The sequence below is a fragment of the Rhincodon typus genome, chromosome 37 (genome assembly GCF_021869965.1).
Source record: "Rhincodon typus isolate 14 chromosome 37, sRhiTyp1.1, whole genome shotgun sequence".
NCBI classification, from domain to species: Eukaryota; Metazoa; Chordata; class Chondrichthyes; order Orectolobiformes; family Rhincodontidae; genus Rhincodon; species Rhincodon typus.
In genome coordinates this window covers 3,996,383-4,015,684 of record NC_063368.1, presented here as the reverse complement: position 1 = coordinate 4,015,684, position 19,302 = coordinate 3,996,383, and the positions used below count along the sequence as shown (strand labels likewise).

The 19,302-nt window shown below is 43.4% G+C and overlaps 1 protein-coding gene across 2 annotated transcripts in view; it reads right to left on the bottom strand.

Moving 5' to 3' along the window:
• triobpb (TRIO and F-actin binding protein b) overlaps positions 1-19,302 on the bottom strand; it is an 80,820-nt gene that overhangs the window by 22,793 nt on the left and 38,725 nt on the right. For both annotated transcript variants that reach the window (XM_048617641.1, XM_020519093.2), the window contains 5 exons: positions 17,909-18,046; positions 16,215-16,362; positions 11,318-11,423; positions 10,518-10,677; positions 4,901-5,020 (listed from right to left, as the gene is read on the bottom strand). In XM_048617641.1, coding sequence (XP_048473598.1) covers positions 4,901-5,020; positions 10,518-10,677; positions 11,318-11,423; positions 16,215-16,362; positions 17,909-18,046 — 672 coding nt within the window. The remainder of the gene's footprint in view (positions 1-4,900; positions 5,021-10,517; positions 10,678-11,317; positions 11,424-16,214; positions 16,363-17,908; positions 18,047-19,302) is intronic.

The window sequence follows — 19,302 nt, the reverse complement described above, 5'->3', positions numbered from 1 at the left end:
AGGAACAAGGAGTCGGAGGGGAAATATCCAGTTATCGTTGTCCATGTAAGTACCAACAATATAGGCAAAAAGACAAAGAGGTTCTGTTGAGGGAATATGAACAGCTAGGGAGTAAGTTAAAAAGCAGAACCAGATTACTACCTGAGCCACGAGCTAAATGGCACAGGATTAACAAGATTAAAGAGGTAAAGAGGCTCAAAGATTGGTGTGGGAGAAATATGTTTCAATTCATGGGACATTGGTGCCAGTACTGGCGAAGGAGGGAGCTGTGCTATGCAATGGGCTCCATGAGTCATGCTGGGACTTCATTCTTGGCATATCACATAACAAGGGCTGTAGGTAGGGCTTTAAACTAAATAGTGGAGGGGGACACGAAGTTCAGTTGCATGTAAAATTAGCTAATCAAAGGTAAAGGAGAAGGTAGAATTGCATGCTAGTGATGGGGTTGATTGGTACTGGAAAATAAAAAAGGGACAGAATGTGTGAATCTCGTATGGTACAAAGGAACCATAAAAGTAGGGAAACTCAATAATGGAACAAACTTAAAGACTTTGTATCTTCATGCATGAAGCACTTGCAATAAGGTAGATGAACTGATGATGCAAATTGAGGTAGGTTGAGGTCACAAGCACTTTAAATTAGTTTCGGGGGGTGCACAGGAGAGGTTATTGAAGTATCCAGAACAAGTAATAGGATGGAAATTATGGAAAAGGTCAGGAATCTAATTTCAGACACAACAATAAGGGGACAACTATAACAAAGGGACGCGGTCTATGGAGGACAGAGGGTGTTGCACTTAAATGCATGCAGTATATGAAACAAGGTAAATGAGCTAATAGCACAAAGTGAAATTGGCAGGTATGATATTGTGGGCATCATAGAGATGTGGCTGCAAGGGGATCAGTGCTGGGATCCAGATATCAAAGGATATCCATCCTACTGAAAGGACAGGCAGATGGGCAGAGCTAGCAGAGTTGCCTTGTTCGTAAGAAATGAAACTAAATTGCTAGCAAGAAGCAATATAGGGTCAGGAGGCATAGAATCTTGAGTGGGTAGAGTTGAGGAACTGCAAAGGAAGAATGACCCTGATGGGAGTTATGTTCAGGCCTCCTAGCAGTACTGAGGATATGGATCACAGCATAAATCAAGAGATAGAAAAGCCATGTAAGAAAGACACTATTACAGTAATGATGGAGGAATTCAATATGCAGGTGGACTGGGAAAATTAGGTTGGGAGCGAATCCCAAGAAGAGAAATTTGTGGAATTTCTACGAGATGGTTGAATGGCAAAGCTTGTGATAGAACCCACTAGGGAACAGACAATTCTCGATCTGATGATATGTAACTAGGCAGACTTGATTTAGGAGCTTAAGGTGAAGGAACTCCTGGGGGGCAGTGACCACAATATGTTAGAGTTCATCTTGCAGTTTGACAAGGACCAGCTTGAATCAGATGTAATGTATTACAACTGATTATAGGTAACTACAAAGACATGAGGGTGGAGCTCACCAGAGTTGATCGGAAGGGGAGCCTATCAGAGAAGAAGGTGGAGCAGTAATGGCAGGCATTTTGGGTGGTAATTTGTGAGGCCTAGCAGAAATTTATCCCAAGGAAGAAGAAACATGCTAAGGGCAGAATGAGACAACCATGGCTGACAAGTGAAGTCAGGGACAGCATTAAAGCAAAAGGGCTCTAATGGTCTAGCTGTGGTGTCCCTATCTCTGAAATAGGAGGCCCTGGTTCAAGTCCCACCGTCATTACAGATGTGAAATAACATCTTTGACCAGGTTGATTAGAAAATATCTAAAGAAAAGGATTACAATCTGGTAAAGGTTAGTGGGAAGTCAGAGGATTGGGAAACATATAAAAACCAGCAGAGGGCAATTAAAAAAACAATAATGGGGAGGACGTGAAATATGATGGTAAGCTAGTTAGTAACATAAAAGAAGATTGTAGCAGTTTTTTTTAGATATATAAAAAGGTAAGAGAGAGGCAAGAGTGAACACTGGACTGCTGGAAATGAGGTTAGAGAAGTAGTAATGGAGAACAAAGAAATGGCAGAGTAACTGAATAGGTACTTTGCATCAGTCTTCACAGTGGAAGACACCAGCAGAATAGTAGAACTTCAAGAGAGTCATGGGGCAGAGGTGAGTGTAATGGCCATCATTAAGGAAAAAGGTACTGGGGAAGATAAAAGATCTGTAGTGATTGTAATGTGGTCAGTCTGGTAGACATTACAGAATTCAAGATCCCTGATTGGCGCTGTTAATCTGATCCAATCAGGGAGTCCTGGCTGACAGATAAAGGTCAGAATCCTAACACTCTGAGAGCTGGCTCTGACGAAGCTGGATCAATGTCAAGGTCTTTCCACATGTAAACAAAAAGTAACTTGGTGATGGGAGTTATTTCAAGGTCTGTGGAGTTATTTCTGTAGACAACTCTGTGGAGTTATTTCAAGGTCCGAAGGTGGATAAATCATCTGGACCAAATGGATTACACCCCAGAGTTTTGAAGGAGATAGCTGAGGAGATTGTGGTGGCAATGGTGGTGACCTTTCTGGAATCACTGGAGTCAGGGAGGGTCTCAGAGGACTGGAAAAAAGCTAATGTAAAATCTCTGCTCAAGAAGGGAGGGATAGAGGCAGAAGACAGGAAATTATAGGCTGGTTAGCCTGACCTCAGTTGTTTTAATTATTTTAGTGTCCATTATTAAGGATGAGACTGCAGAGTATTTGGAAGTGCATGGCTAAATAGAACTGAAGTCAACATGGCTTCATCAAGGGGAGGTCATGCCTGACAAATCTGTTAGAATACTTTGAGGAGGTAATGAGCAAGTTAAACAAAGGACAGCTAGTGGACACAATCAGTTTGGATTTCTAGACAAATTTTGACAAGGTGCCACACAGGAGGCTGCTAAATAAGATAAGAGCTCATGGTTTTAGGCATGGATAGAGGATTGGCTGACTGGCAGAAGGTAGAAACTGGGGATAAAGGGATCTTTTTCAGGATGGCAGCTGGTGATCCATGGATAACAGAACAGTTCAATGATTGGGATCAAAAAACATTGGAAATACTCAGCAACTTCAGCAGCATTGTGTGGAGAGAAACAGTTAATGTTTCAGGTTGATAACGTTCATCAAATCCTTTCATCCAGCAGCCATGGTATTTTATAATTGTTGTTTTCTGATTGGCTATGGGAAGGCCAATTTATGAAGACTGACGTGCTTTGTGACCAATGGCAGCATTGTAGCAGGTGGGGTGGTAGGAAACAGGAGGAATGAGATAAGGAAGACATTTTTTCTTTCTGAAGGTTGTCAGTGTTTGGAATTTTCCTCCTCAGTGAACAGCGGAGGCTGGGTCATTGAATATATTCAAGACTGAGATAGATTTTTGATTGACAAGGAAAGGTTATTCATAGACAGGCTAGAACGTGGAGTCACTTCGACCAATGATCTTATTGAATGATGTATCAGGACCAAGGACCGAATGCTCTCTCCTAATGCTTATGCTCATTTTAACCTCCAGAGATATATTCATCTGAAGTTGACAATCCCCAGAAAACGTTATTCTAAAATAAGCTCAGCTCCCAATTCAGATCAAAGTTAATAATAGTAGTTAATAATAATTCATATCAAAGTTAATAATGATAAAACCTTCCAGTCGCCCTCCCACTCCCTGGGTGACATGTCCATTCTGGGCCTCCTCCAGTGCCACAATGACACCTCATGCAAGTTGGAGGAGCAACACCTCATATTCCGCCTTGGGAGCCTGCAGCCCAATGGCCTAAACATAGAGTTCACCAGTTTTAAAATCTCCCCAGCCCCGGCCTCATCCCATGTCCAACCCTCCCCCTCATCCCCCCTCTCCAGCACCCCCACTCCTTGACCTGACACAACTTGTCCATCTTCTTCCCTACCCATCCACCCTACCCTTCCTGCTGATCAATCCCCACTGCCCCCTACCTGCATCCAACCTATCACCACCCCACCTACCTTTCCCCACCCCCACCCACCCTCCCTTCCGCCTCCTTGAACTGATACAACCAGTCCATCTTCTTCCCCACCTATCCGCCCCACCCATCCCACCAACCAATCCCCACCACTCCCTACCTGCATCCACCTATCACCATCCCACCTACCTTCCCCAGCCCCACCCCTCCTCTCTCAATTTATTTCCCAGCTCCCTTCCCCCTCCCCATTTCTGAAGAAGGGTCCCGACCCGAAACGTCAGCCTTCCTGCTCCTCTGATGCTGCCTGGCCTGCTGTGTTCCTCCAGCTCCATATTATGTTGCCTCTGACTCCAGCATCTGCAGTTCTTGCTATTTCCTAGTAATACACCAGTAGTTATAACTTGAAACTGGACAGACTTCATTTGCTATAGAAACATTACAATGAGGCCCATCAACTCTTCCAATTGCTGCATGTGGACTTTAAAGATCCATGGTGGTATCTAAATTCCTGGCTACGATTTCACCCTTCATTAATGTCATACCACCGTTATTTGTAGGATTGTGCTTGCTAACGTAACAACAATTACTGTTGTAGATTCAGATCATAGTATCATTCCATATAAAGTGTGGCCAATTTTTAAAGGAGCTAACCAATTTGCCCCACTCCTTGGCCCAGGGCCTTTCAAATCTTTCCTGTATTAAGCATTTATCAATTCCCTTTTATTCTGGGGAACTTGATGCATAGTGATATAAATATTTATTAACAATGTTTCGGTCAGTAGGTTCTTAGGGTTATGCAGGAAAAAGAAAAGGGTAGTGGGACCGATTAGGTAGGTCTTTAAACAGCCAGTGTAGATACAATGGGCTGAATTGACTCCCAAAGTTTTGAACTGATTTTTGTGAAATGGTGTATGGTTCAACAAAAAGTCTGCACCACCTGCTCCTGTCTTACCTCCAATTCACAGGTATCTCTGTCACCAGTGACAGGTAAATTCCCAATGTTATCATGGTTCTTTCCTGTCACAAGTGCACGTATTCGGGCAATCTCCTCTGATAACTGGCCATTCAGCTCCTGCAAAAGACAAGACAGAAACATTGTAATTAGGAGGTGAGTCAATCTGAAACAAAAACAGAAATTGGTGGAGAAACTCAGCAGGTCTGGCAGCATCTGTGGAGTAAATGCAGAGTCAACATGTTTTGAGTTCTGAAGAACAGTCACTGGACCCGAAACGCTGACTTTGCTTTCTCTCCATAGCTGGCTGCCAAACCTGCTGAGTTTCTTTGAAAATTTCTTGTTTTGCTCTGCTGATAATTGTCTGTCTGTCTGTGTGTATCCATGTAATCAGACAGCTCCCTGTCAAGAGGACTTCTGGCCACAATGCTCTCAGCGCAAAGATATGCACAGTTACAATCAAGAGGGAAAACACTGAGACATGAGACAGCTGCGAGAAACTGGATCAAGACAAACCTACAGTTACAATTCCGCCAATGCCATTCACTCCAAGTTACTTTGGGATATTTAGTTAGTGAATCAGAGAATGATTACACCAGGCCATTCAGCATATGTGTCTGTGCTGACTCTCCGCAAGGACATCACAGCCATCTCATCCCCTCACCTTCTCCCTATCACCCTGCAAATTATTTCTCTTATGGTTATTATCCAATTGCCTTTGGAAGGCCATGATTAGATTTGGTTTGAAAAAATTCTCAGGAGTGCATCCCAGATCCTAACCACTTTCTACAAAAATGAGTTTGGTTATGTCACTGATGGTTCTTTGGCCAATCACCTTAAATCAGCATCCTCTGGTTCTTGATCTTTGTGTCAGTGGTAACAGTTTCACTAAACCTACTCATAACTTGAACACTTTAATCAACTTTTCTCCCCTTTTATTTTTGTATGGAATGTGGTTATCACTAGTAAACTTGGCATTTGTTGCCATCTCCATAGTCTTGCTTAAATCAATTGGCTCTCTCAGCTGTTTCAGAGGGCAGTTAAGAATCAACCACATCACTGAGAGTCTGGAGTCATGCAGGCCGACCAGATTGGGATTTCCATTCATAAAGGACATCGGCGAACGAGATGGTTACATCGTTGCCATTACACTTGGTTTCAATTCCAGATTCTGCTAAATTCAAATTTCATTATCTGCCATAGTGGGATTCACATTCATGTCCCCAGAACATTATCCTGGGGCTGTGAATTACCATTCTGTTGGTAACATTATCATACACCACCAACACCTCAATATTCTCTCAATTATTTCTCTCCTTATCATGGTTTTATGGTCTCTCAATTGTTAATATGATAAATTGATACACAATTACAAGGAATATAAATATCATTAATTAAACCATTTATCTTACAGAGTTCCAATTTGTTTTGCTTCTCTGAGTCCTTCTGATCTCAGATATCCTCTTTTCAGTTCCGCACAATTCCTTACTGCAATCACGGGATGGTTGTCACGCTAATTGTTTAGCATCTCATTCACTGGTGAGAGGCAACAGATTTTAGGCAAATTGTGAGTGAGAATAGTTAGCTATCTTCCAATTCTTTGTCACTTCTTTACAAAGAAAGAGAGAGATGCCCTCTCTTTAGAGTCTGGAAGCTTTCTACCCCTGTATTGTTTACACATAGGCAGCCCATCTGCCCAGGAGCCAAACAGTGAGTTGTTGCCATATTGAACATTCCTAACCCAATGAGTTGGTCCTGATTGAAAAACTAAACAATAGACAGCCTCTGAGCAAAACTGCCCTGAACACACGCCTACGGTGCTGATGAGTCCAGCAATTCTCTCCCCACTGCTTCAAGTAAGAATCAGTGTAAATACAACTCACAATGAGTTCCAGTAATTTGTTTTAAAACTGAAACATCCCTTTTCCAGTTTGCTTAGTTTAAAGCAGGACTTCTTCCCATATTTGGTCAATAATGAAAAAATAAAGAAAAATAAAAAGATTTGGTTTTACAACATGTTTTCTAGTGCTTCTACATACTTTTCACAACGTGAAGGCCATCTTGGGAGGCTCCTTCTCACGGTTTGATACAAAGTTAACACAAGAAATGATTTAAACTGTGGGTACTGTGACAAATAAGAGACATCTTTATGCCAGGCTGGGGATTTTTCACCTAATTTGGGAAAAGTTGTTGAGGAACAGCGGGATGCCAAGGGGCAGGACGTCCTGTTTGTCTGTTCGGTTAATGCTTGTACGGGGATGGAAAGGTAAGGGTGCTTGGCCTTGTGCTGAGAGCTGGCACTCAAGTTTTCTTGACTCTGCAGAAAGCCTTAGACAGGCGTCTCAGGAAGGGATGGGGACAACAGGAAACTCACTTGTGCTGTCAGCTGAATCGTCGAGATAAGATTACAGCTTCTCTTCAGAGTGACAATCATTCTATATTTATACAAAGGCGGAAACAACACAAGTTATAGCTGCAATGTTTTGTGTTTGTGAAAGTTTTGGGGGCTGGTAGCAGCAGACATCACCCAGGGAAGTGATGGTCTAGTGGTACGGTCGATGGAGCAGGTTCCACAATGGCGGCACTGGCAATGTAGGCAGTGTTTGGGCTCCTGAGGCGGCTGCTCCAGACCAGCCGCTTCCTTTCTTCATCATTACCCTTTTCATCATTTTTCCCTTTATTGTCTTTTTCTCATCTTCTTCCTGTTGGAGAAGGCAACATCTTGGAGGAAGGCGGCTGGAGTAGGACTCTTGGTGAGGTGGCAGTGGAGGCAGGTTCTCCTGGTTGCAGTATGCCAATAGCTGGGACTCCTGGCATCATCAAGGTGCTGTGGAGCCAGGGATTCCTGACGGTGCTTGTGGTAGGCCCGGAGCGGGGATTCCTGGTTATCGGTGAGGTGGCAGTGACAGAGGAACCGGAGATTCCTGATTGCAGGGCAAGTGTGGGTTCAGCATGGGACCCGACTTCAGCGTCAGTGAGGTGGACCCAGCAATGAAGAGATGACACCTAAACAGTGGCGATTCCTATGTTAGTGGGTCCGTTGCAGGTGGTGGCAAGTCATTGAAGGAGGGGTGGAGGCGCACATGTCACTGGTGAGCCGGTTCAGGGCTCAGGACTCATGGCAGAGGTGGTACAATGAAGATAGACTCTCTTTCAGTTATATCTTTTTATTCTTAAACTATTCAAAATGGTGCCGGATTGCGGTGACAATTGAAGCTTTTCACTGTATTTTACTTTATTATTCACTGTAAAATACAAGTGACAATAAATCATTCAATTCAATTCAGTTCAATCCAGAGACCCAGGTAATGTTGGCAAAAACCTAACAGATGGTGAAATTTGAATTCAATAAAAACTTTGGAAATAAAATACAACCAACAGAGTTAAGCAATTCCACAGCCCACTGATCAGATCTAAGCTCTGCAACCTGCCATATCCAGTCGTAAATGGCGGTGGACAATTAAACAACTCACTGAAGGTAGAAGTTCCACAAACATCCCAATCCTCAATAATTGGATAGCCCTGCAGATCAATGCAAAAGATAAGGCTAAAGTGCTAAGTACAGGGTAGTTAACCCATCTTGGCCTCCTCTAGAGGCTCCAGTATGACAGATGTTATCTTCAGCCAATTTGATTCACTCTATATGATCTTAACAGAAGATTGGAGGCAGTACATACTGCAAAGCCGGTGGGCCTGACAACAATCCAGCACTTGTACTGAGGACATATACTCCAGAACTAGTCACACCCCTAGCCAAGCTACAACAGTGATATCTATCCAATAACGTAGAAAGTTGCCCAGGTATGACCTGTACACACAAAACAGGACAAATCCTCAACCAGGCTCATTACTGTCTCGTCAGTCTACTCTTGATCATCAGTAAAGTGATGGAAGGTGTCATCAACAGTGCTATCAAGCAGCACTTGCCTGGCAATAACTGGACATTCAGTTTGAGTTAGCCAGGGCCACTCAGCTCTTGACCTCATTACTGATTTGGTGCAAACGCAGACAAAAGAACTGAATGGCAGAGGTGAAGTGGGAGTGACTGACTTTGTCATAGAGGCCATATTTGACCAAACGTGGTGTCAAGGTGCCCTAGCAAAACGAGAGTAAATGGGAATTGGGGGAAAAGACTCTGCTGGTTAGAGTCATATCTGGCACATTGGTAGATGGTTCTGGTTGTTGGAAATCAGTCATCTCAGCTCCAGTATGTCTTTGCAAGTGCTCCTCGGGGTAGTGTCCTTGGCCCAACCATCTTCAGATACTTCATCAGTGACCATCATAAGATCAGAAGTGGAATGTTCACTGATGATTGTACAATGTTCAATATTGTTCACCACTCCCCAGATATTGAAGCAGTCCACGTCCAAATACATCAAGACATGGACAATATCCAGGCTTCAGCTGACAAGTGGAAAGTACGTTCGCTCTGCACAAATATTAGGCAATGAGAATCTCCAACAAGACAGAATCCAACTGTCACCTCTTGACAATCAATGGCATTATCATTATTGAATCCCTAAAAATCAGCATTCTGGGGTTACCACAGATCAGAAACTGGACTGGATTGGCCATATACAAGAGCAGATCAGAGGTTAGATATTCTGCAGCAGATAACAACTCCTGACTCCTCAGTTTCCTGGATGAGTGCGGCTCTAATAACAGTCATGAAGCTTAACACCATCCAGGACAAAGCAGCCCAATTGACTGGCACCATGTTCACAAACCTTCACTCTTTCCACCACTGCTTGCTCATCATCTATAAGATGTATTGCAGAAATTCACCAAGACTTCTTAGATAGCACTTTCCAAACCCATGACTACATCCACCTAGAAGGGCAACGAGGCATGTGCAGCCTCAGTTTAATGACAGAATCGGCAGCACCTCTGACAGTACAGTACTCTGTCAATACTGCACTGCACTGTCAGCCTGGATTGTGGAGTTCTACTCTCTGGAGGACAACTGACAAAATACCACACTCACACTTCTTGCTGCGACTGATGCTCTGAACCCAACCTGTAAGGACAAATGACAATTCTGACCTGCCCAGATGCCGTGGTGACGCACCAAGACACAAGGCCACAGGATGTATTTCTCTCGTCTTGGTTACCATCTGAGGAGGGAACTAGTCATGGCCACAAAGCACCTACATTCTAACCACCATAAACATCATTCAGCTTTTCTCAGTCAAACTCATCACAGATTCATAGTGAGGCAGCTGTAGCAGAGCTTGGAAGGGACAGAACAGCCATTTTGTGTGTCTGCATGCATCACTGCGGTGCCCCGAAATTCCCAAAATTGGTACTTACAACACTTTCTGGTTGAGGACCATCCTGGCTTTTAGACCCAAAGAGAAAAAAAAATACTCAAGGCAGGGGGCAGGTCTATGGAAGGATTTAATCCAGGTAGTGCTTAGGGTTGCTGACCCTCCAGAATTCACATTGTGTGTCCAAAAGGCACTATCTATAAAATATCAGGATTCTTAGCAGTGGGTGATGGGCTGAGAAGCCTTTTCTTGTCCCTTATTTTAGTTCAAAGATCCTCCTCCTTCTCTGAGAAGCTACTTTTCTGGTGTGGGCATCACTGCCCAATTGCAATTGTCCATGCCCCTGTTACCTGGTTTTGTCGAAGCAGCTCCTCATTTTCTCGTTGGCTCCGTGACAGGTCCCTCTCCCGCATTTGCGTCTCCTTCATCTGGTAGTTAATCTCCAGGCACTTGTGGGAGTATTGTTCTGACAGCACCTGCAGCTCCCGTTGAAGTGACTCCAGCTCCTCCCTACAGAAAAGCAGCAAAGTAAATAAATAAAGCGTCGATGAGTGATGTCACACAAAACAGCACAAACACAATCGGTCCTCCCAGCCAAACATACCCTGACAGACTCTGTACACTATCATTCCCAACCAGGTTAGAAATGAAACATTGTGTAAGTGACTGGGATTGATACAAAATTTGTAGCAAGTCATTATCTTCCACTCAGTGCATTCAAATGGAGAAATAATCCTTCTTTTGTCAGGAGACATTGCTGAATTTGAAGTTCTGTTTGCTGTCGTTCATACAGACTTTAATTGAATCTCTCTCCAAAAATGCTGCCAGACCTGCTGAGTTTCTCCAGCAGTTTTTTTATTTCAAATTTCCAGCAGCTGCAATATTTTGCTTTAATGTAACTGTTTGCTGAATGATTAGGCAGCGCTTGCTGTAGAACAGACTTCTTGCTACCAGTCTGGCCTAAGTCCCACCCTGACTCCAGTTAATTTGCTGAAAGACTGGGTGTGAATAAAATTCTACTTTCCCATTTTGGACTAGAAAACAATTAACACCCCATTAAGAAATACAACTCCCTCAGTTACCTGCTGCTTCTCTCTATAGGTCCCTACTCACACCATTTCAAAATTCCCAAGGAGTAAGCCGTACTCACTGGTGCTGTTTGCGAAGCCTCTCCAAATCACTGTTGTTTGAAATGTTCTGAGTGCTCCGCAATCTTTCCAACTCTTCACGATGAGCCTTCTTCACAGCTTCAATGGCTGCAATCCAGAACAAAAACCAGTCACAGCTGAAATGAGTTTCTTTAACTTAATTTTAAAGACAATAATAAGAGGCTGTCTTGTGGCACAGTTGTAGTGTCCCTACCCCTGAACCGGGAGGCCTAGATTCAAGTCTCATCAACTCCAGAGGTGTGTAATAACATCTCTGAATAGGTTGACTAGGAAAATATGTTTAAATACATTAATAGGGCCTTCTTGTGGTGCAGTAGTAATGTCCCTACCCCTGGACTGGGAAGCCCAGGTTCAAGGCTACCATCCTGGAAAAGATCCCTTTATCCCCACTCTCTGCCTCTGCCAATCACCCAATCTTCTATTCATGCCAGCACCTTGCTCCTAACACCATCTCTTATTTAGTAGCCTTGTGAAAGGCCTTCTGGAAATCCACATAGATTGTGTCCACTGTCTTTACTTTCTCTTACTTGCTCATTGCCTCCCCAATGAATTCTAATAGATTTGTCAGGCATGACCTCCCCTTGATGAAGCCATGCTGACTCAGCCCTATTTTACAATGCACTTTCAAGTACTCAGCAATCTCATTTTTAACAATTGTCTCTAAAATCTTACCAAAGACTGAGGTCAGTCGAACTGGCCTATAATTTCCTACATTCTGCCTTCTTCCCTTCTTAAACAGGGGTGTTACATTAGCTATTTTCCAGTCCTCTGGGACTCTCCCTAACTCCCGTGATTCCTGAGAGACTACCACCAATGCCTGAACAATCTCCTCAGCTATCTCCTTCAGAGCTGTAGAGTGTAGTCAGACCAGTCCGGGTGATTTATCCACCTTCAGACAATTCAGTTTCCCCTGAACCTTGTCCTTAGTGATAGCCATTACACTCACCTCTGTCGAAGCTCTGGCTTGCTATGGGTGTCTTCCACCGTAAAGAATGATGCAAAGTACTTATTCAACATCTCCACCACTTTTTTGTTCCCCATTCTTACTTCTCCAACCTTATTTTCCAGCAGTCTAATGGCCACTGATCCCTATCTTTTACCTTTCATATATCTACAAAAACTCTTGCAATCTTCTTCTATATTAATAGCTAGCTTACCCTCATATTATATCTTTTACCCTGTTACTGCTTGTCTCATTGTTCTTTGCTAGTTTTCAAAGACTATTCTCTGGCTTCTCACTAATCTTCACCATATTGGCTCATGTGCTCATTCAAGAATGCCTCTGTGCTCATTCAAACACAGATGTTGGTGAATGACTAATTTCAAAGAGAGAGTCTGGAAACAGAAAGTACACTTCTTTAATTAAACCATGAGGGAAGATTTTCATATTATGGAAGAGGTGCGAATCACGTAGATTTGTAGAATCAACAAGGATTACATAAAGGAAAGAAATGGGTGAAGAGATTGACAAAACCCAAGACATATTCGGGGTCACTGGAATTAGTGTTAGGGTCACTATTAATGGCTTACATTGACCCAGATTATCTTTTTATTAAACAGTTTTTCCGGAAACCAAGATTGAACCATCTGTATCCTCAAAACACTCACGTACGTTTTGTCAAACACCACTTCCTGTACTTCAAAATGAAAATGAAGTACTAAAAAGCAGCTAAGAATAATGTTTAAGATTTTAAATCAGATGAAACTGGTTCTCACTGCTGTGTGGTAAATCAGGGTGAAATGGGACTAATCAGAGACTTTGAAAATTTTCCTCAGAAATGTCATTGACATCAGAGAGCTCATATAGTTGGAAAGTTAGCTCACTGAAGTTTCCTGCAATGGCCATGGGCACCTTAGTCATCACCTGTCAGCAAATCTATCTTAATTGGCTGACAGGCAGCAGTGCCATTCGTGAGGTTGCTTGCAATCAGCCTTGGCTTAGTGGGGGCACTCTCATCTCTGCACTGTTAGCTGTGTGCTCTCATGGATGAGATGAGAAACCAAGATCCTGCCTTCTCTCCGCTGCACGTCAAATATTCTGGAGTCCTAGCCATTATACAATAAACATCTCTAAAACAAATCAACCGGTTATTGTCAGAGTGCTGTTTGGGGGAGCCTGCAAATTGGCTGCATATTTTTATATTACAACAGTGACTGCGGGTTGAGTCTTATTTTCTATTGGCTAAGTGTGAGTTGCATCACGCCAGGAGAAAACAGCAACAGACAAGTTCGTGGTACCATAGTTAGCTCTGCTGCACAGGGGAGGAGAAAGAAGTGTGGAAATGCAATGGTCATGGGGGATTCAATTGTAAGGGGTATAGACAGACATTTTTTGTGGCCGCAAATGAGACTCCAGAATGGCATGTTGCCTCCCTGGTGCTAGGGTCAAGAATGTCTCAGAGCTGCTACACGACATCCTGGAGGGGGAGGGTGAACAGCCAGTGGTGGTGATATACATTGGTACCAGCGACACAGGTCAAAAAAAGGGATGAGGTCCTACAAGCATCATAAAGGGAGTTAGGAAGCAAACTGAAAAGTCAGACTCAAAGGTAGTGGTCTCAGGATTACTACCAATGCCATGTGTTAGTCAGAGTAGAAATAGCATGATATATAGGACGAAGAAGTGTCTGAAGAGATGGTGTGAGGAGAAGGGTTTCCAATTCATCAGCATTGAGACCTAGGGGAGGTGGGACCAAGATTAACTGGACAGGTTACATCTGGGCAGGACCAGGACTGATGCCCTAGGAGGAGTATTTGCTAGAATGGTTGGGAAGTTTTAAACTAAATTGGCAGGGGAATAGGAACCAATGCAAGAAGTCAGAAGAAGGAGAATCAAGGACAAATACAAAAGACAGAAAAAGGAATAACAGAAGTGAAAGGCAGAAGAGTCAAAGGCTCGAATCAAACAAGGCCATAGTAAAAAAATAGTGGGAATAGGACAAGGAACGTTAAAGAGACAAACTTTAAGGTTTTGTGCCTGAATACATGGAGCATTTGAAATAAAGTGGATAAATTATGATACAGTGGGATTACGACGATAGGGCTACAGGGTGACCAGGGATGGGAAGTAAATATCCAGGGCTATTCAGTATTCAGTATTTAGGAAGGATAGACAAGAAAGAAACGGCAGTGGATTTGCATTACTGGTTGAAACACAACATTGAGCAAACTTATTAGCTCAGACAATATAGAGTCTGTGTTGGTAGAATTGAGAAATATCAGGGAGCAAAAACATTAGTGAGGGTGGTATAGAGACCACCAGCTGTGGTGGTGATATTGGAGACAGCATTGAACAGGAAATTCAAGATACATGTGGTAAAGGAACGTTTGTAATTATGGGTGACTTTAATCTATATATAGATTGGACAAAGTAAATTAGTCACAATATCAGAAAGGAGGAATTCCTAGAGTGTACATGGGATGGTTTTCTGGACCAATATGTTGAGGACACAATGAGAGAACAGGCATCTTAGACTGAGCAATATAGTTGAAAGAGTCTCCCTTGGGGATGAGTGATCACAATATGACAGAATTCTTCAAACTCGACATGAGGTAGTTGATTCTAAGACTGGAATCCTGAAACTTAATAAGGGAAACTACGATGGTATGAGGCATGAATTGGCTATGATGGACTGGGAAATATTACTGAAAGGAATGACTACGGGTAGGCAATAGCAGACAGACATTCAAAGAGCAAATGGGTGATCTACAAAAATTGTTTATTCCCGTCTGGCACAAGAGTGCAAAAAAACAGTAGCCAAACCATGGTTACAAGGGAAGTGAGACGCTAAAATGAGGCATACAAATTGCTAAGATAAAAAACAATAACCTGAGGATTGGGAATAGTTTGGAACTCAATAAAGGAGGACCGAGGAATTAATTGTGAAGGAGGAAAAAACTTGGGGGCGGGGATACTTAAGAACTGACTCTAAAAGTTTCTATAGGTATGTAAAAAGAAAAAGATTGGTGAAAACTAATGTAGCTCCCTTACAGTCAGAAATGGGTGAATTCATAATGGGGAGTAAAGAAACGGTTGATGAACTAAATTCATACTTCCCATTTGTCTTCACAGAAGAGGACATGAATAATGTACCAAAAATGGTGGGGAACACTGAGTTTAGTGAGAGGGAGGAACTGAAGCAAATCTGTATTAGTAGGTAAATGGTACTGGGGAAATTGATGGGATGAAAGTCTGATAAATTCCCAGGGTTTGATAATCTTCATCCCAGAGTATTTAAGGAAGTGACTTTAGAAATAGTGGATGCATTAGTGGTTATCTTGTAAAATTCTTTAGACTCTGAAACAGTTCCAACAGATTAGAGAGTAGCTAATGTAACCCCACTATTTAAAAATGGAGGTACAGAGAAAACAAGGAATTATAAACCAGTGAATAAAAACCGAAAGAACTGCAGATGCAGGAAATCAGAAACAAAAACAAATTGCTGGAAAAACTCAGCAGGTCTGGCAGGATCTGTGGAGAGAAATCAGAGTTAATGTTTCAGATCCAACAACCCTTCCTCAGAACTGATGGTAGCTATGAAAAGGCTGGTTTTTATGCAGAAGATAGGGTGGGAGGAGGGGGTAAAACATAAACCCTTAATGAAAATATTACCAGGCGGATTACTTTAGACCCACAGTGTGATCAAAAGCTGCCTCCCTCCATCCCTTGAGATAACAAGGTATAGAGCTGGATGAACACGGCAGGCCCGAGTCTAGGCCCGAAACGTCAGCCTTCCTGCTCCTATGATGCTGCTTGGCCTGCTGTGTTCATCCAGCTCTACACCTTGTTATCTCAGATTCTCCAGCATCTGCAGTTCCTGTTATCTCCCTCCATCCCTTAACGTTGAGCGTACTGGATCTGTGACACCCTGCTCTTACCAGAAATGGTGGCATCAGCTTCCTCGGATAACAGTCGGTCCTTGTCTTGCTGGACCTTCTCTAACTCCCGTTTATGTTGCCGTTGAAGTTCCTCCATTGCTTTCCGATGGGACTCCTCCATCTCCCTGAAGTTACGCTCACAGGTTTCCTGAAATTGAAGAGACTGGAGGGATGAGAGCCAAATATTGTGTGGGGCTAGGCAAAATAATCTCAGTACCATTTGGTTAAGCGAGAGGAGAAAGAGGCACAGGGGCCTTTCATGTCCTGGAGTATAGAAAATTGAGGGGTTGATAATTAAAGGATTGATAGGATAGAGAGAAATTTCTTTGGCCGGGCGAGGGGAAGGAATGTGAGTCCTGAACAATAGAGGGCGTAATATTGAAATTCAAGCTGAGCTAATCAGGGACGACGTTTGGAAGCACTTTAAGCACTTTTTTCACCCAAGTGGGAGTAGAAATCTGGGACTCCTAGTGGCAGAAACACTTTTGAGGCAGGGAGGCGAAACCTAAAACATGACAACAGGGATCGGTAGACTTTAGCTCAACAAGAGCTTTCAATGTGCAGAACCAAGGTGGATAAATGGAGTTAACGTACAGAGGAGCCAGATAATTGAATGTGGTAGGACAGGCCCTGGTAGATGAATGGTCTCTTCCTGTTCCTATGACTGATTCCCAGTGATCCTCCTGGAAGAGGCGGCATGAGGCCATAAGATACCAGAGGCCAGTTTGTGTTACTTGCAGAATACGCCACCAAGCAGCTTGGAATACTACAAAGGCAACTTATATTTTGAAAGAGCATTTTACTAAATGTAAGTGAACATTCCAAGGAGCTTTACTGGGGCATTATAAAACAAAATGTGATACCGAGACACATGAAGGGATATTGGATCAGATGACCAAAAGTTCTATCAAAAAGTTAGGTTTCAGTGAGTGTGTTAAAGGAGGAAAGAGAAGTTTTAGAGGTGGAGAGATTTAGGAAGAGAACTCCAGGCCTTGGGGCCCTGGCAGCTAAAAGTCTTGCACCTGGAAAGATTCCATCTCTCTGCTGGCCTGATCCAGCTTACGTTCAGGGAGGAGATCTAAAATTTGAGAAAGAGGTAACTTTTTTGATCCTTAAAAACAGCTTGTAAATTTCCCAGGTATACAGATTTACAGCAATAATCCAGGATTCCCAGGCAGATGGTAATGCATTTGGAATCAAATTCCAGAATGATTAAAATCAGAGTTTCTTAACCTGCCAAAAATAGATGACAGACATCCTAGAGAGTTTTGGGGTTGAAAGAGATGGGGAGGGGTGAGAAAGGAGGGATTTGAAAACAAGGTTGAAAATTTTTAAATCTAGATTTTGCTTGATTTGGAGCTACTGTAGGTCAGTGAATGCAAGGGGTGATAGGGAAATGGGACGAATCACAAGTTTAGATATAGGCAGCAGAATTGTGCATGACTTCACATCTACAGAGGATAAAATATGGGAGAACATTCAGGGTGCATTGGATTACAGCACAACACAGAAACAGACCATTTGGCCCACCTGTCTGTACTGGCTCTTTGAAAGAATTATCCAATCAGCCTTGCTCTTGTGAACTGAACTGATAGGGTTAAAAATGCTTAACAAGATCTCAGTATCAACCAGTTTTTGCCCATGTTGTTCCTCTCCTGCAGAAAGACATTCCTGGTGTCAGGTAAGCTCCCTACCTGAGAGATGAAGCCTTTTGGAATCTGCGTTCTTAGTCCCTCGATGGAGTTTACTTGTCCATGGAGCCGAGACCTTTGCTCCTGGAAAGATTCCAGCTCTCTCCTGGCCTGATCCAGCTGTACGTTCAGGGAGGAGATCTGAAAGTTGAGCAACACAGGAAACTTTTTTGATCCTTAAAAACAGCTTGTAAATTTCCCAGGCATACAAATTTACAGCAATAATCCAGGATTCCCAGATAGATGTAATGCATTGGGTATCACATTCCAAAACCAAAATCTATAGATTATCACAGGAGTAAAATGTACCTCCTTTTGTTTATAGTTCAGCAATTTCCGAGACCCATATGTCACTTCTTTACCCATTCCATTACTAACTCCCTTTTTTGTTTTTCCCCACCATATTCATAGAATCCCTACAGTGCAGAAACAGGCCACTCAGCCCATCAAGTCTACACCAATCCTCTAAAGAGCACTGCACCAACACTAACTATCCCTGTAAGCCCACATTTCCCATGGCTAACCCATCTAGCCTACACATCCCTGAACACTATGGGCAACTTCCCATGGCCAGTCCACCTAACTTGCATTTCTTTGGACTATGGGAGGAAATTAGAGCACCTGGAGGACACAGGGAGAACATGCAAACTCCATACAGACAGTCACCTGAGGCTGGAATTGAACCCAGGTCCCTGGCATTATGAGGCAGTGGTGCTAACCACTGAGCCACCATGCTGCTGTTCCTGTTGATATTTAATCTCTTCTTCCTTCCAGTTTTTTTAATGACCCTTCCCTTAGTTCTTTGTACTTGTACTTCCCCAAAACACCTCCCTATGGCACAATATTGATTCAAAATGGTTAAATCTTTAATCTCTCCTGATTGTTGCAGGAGGTGATCAACCAGGAAATGCAAACACTGAAAAGAATTCTAATGTCAAGGGCAGAGGAGACGGAGAGGGGATCGGTAGATATGGAGAGAGAGAGGGGTCAGTGCCTGTGGGGGGGTAAGCGGGATCAGTGCGTGTAGGGGGGAGAGGAAAATCAGTGTGTGTGGGTGGAAGGGGTTGGTGCAGGTCATGGGTGTGTGTCAGTGCATTTGGATGTGAGTGATCAGTACATATTGGGGGAGGGATGTCAATGCATCTGGAAGCAAGGTGGTTAGTGCATGTTGGGGGAGGGGGTCAGTGCATGTACAGGAGAGGGAGTCAGTGCATGTAGGGGGTAGGGGGTCAGTGCATACTGGGGAAGGGGGTCAGTGCATATTGGGGGAAGGGGTCAGTGCATGTGGGGATAGGGGTCAGTGCAGGGGGAGGGGGGTGTGGGTGGGGGGGGGTGTGGGGGGGGGGGAGGGTGCTTGTGGAGGGAGGAGTTGCGGGTGTAGGGGGACAGTGTCAGTG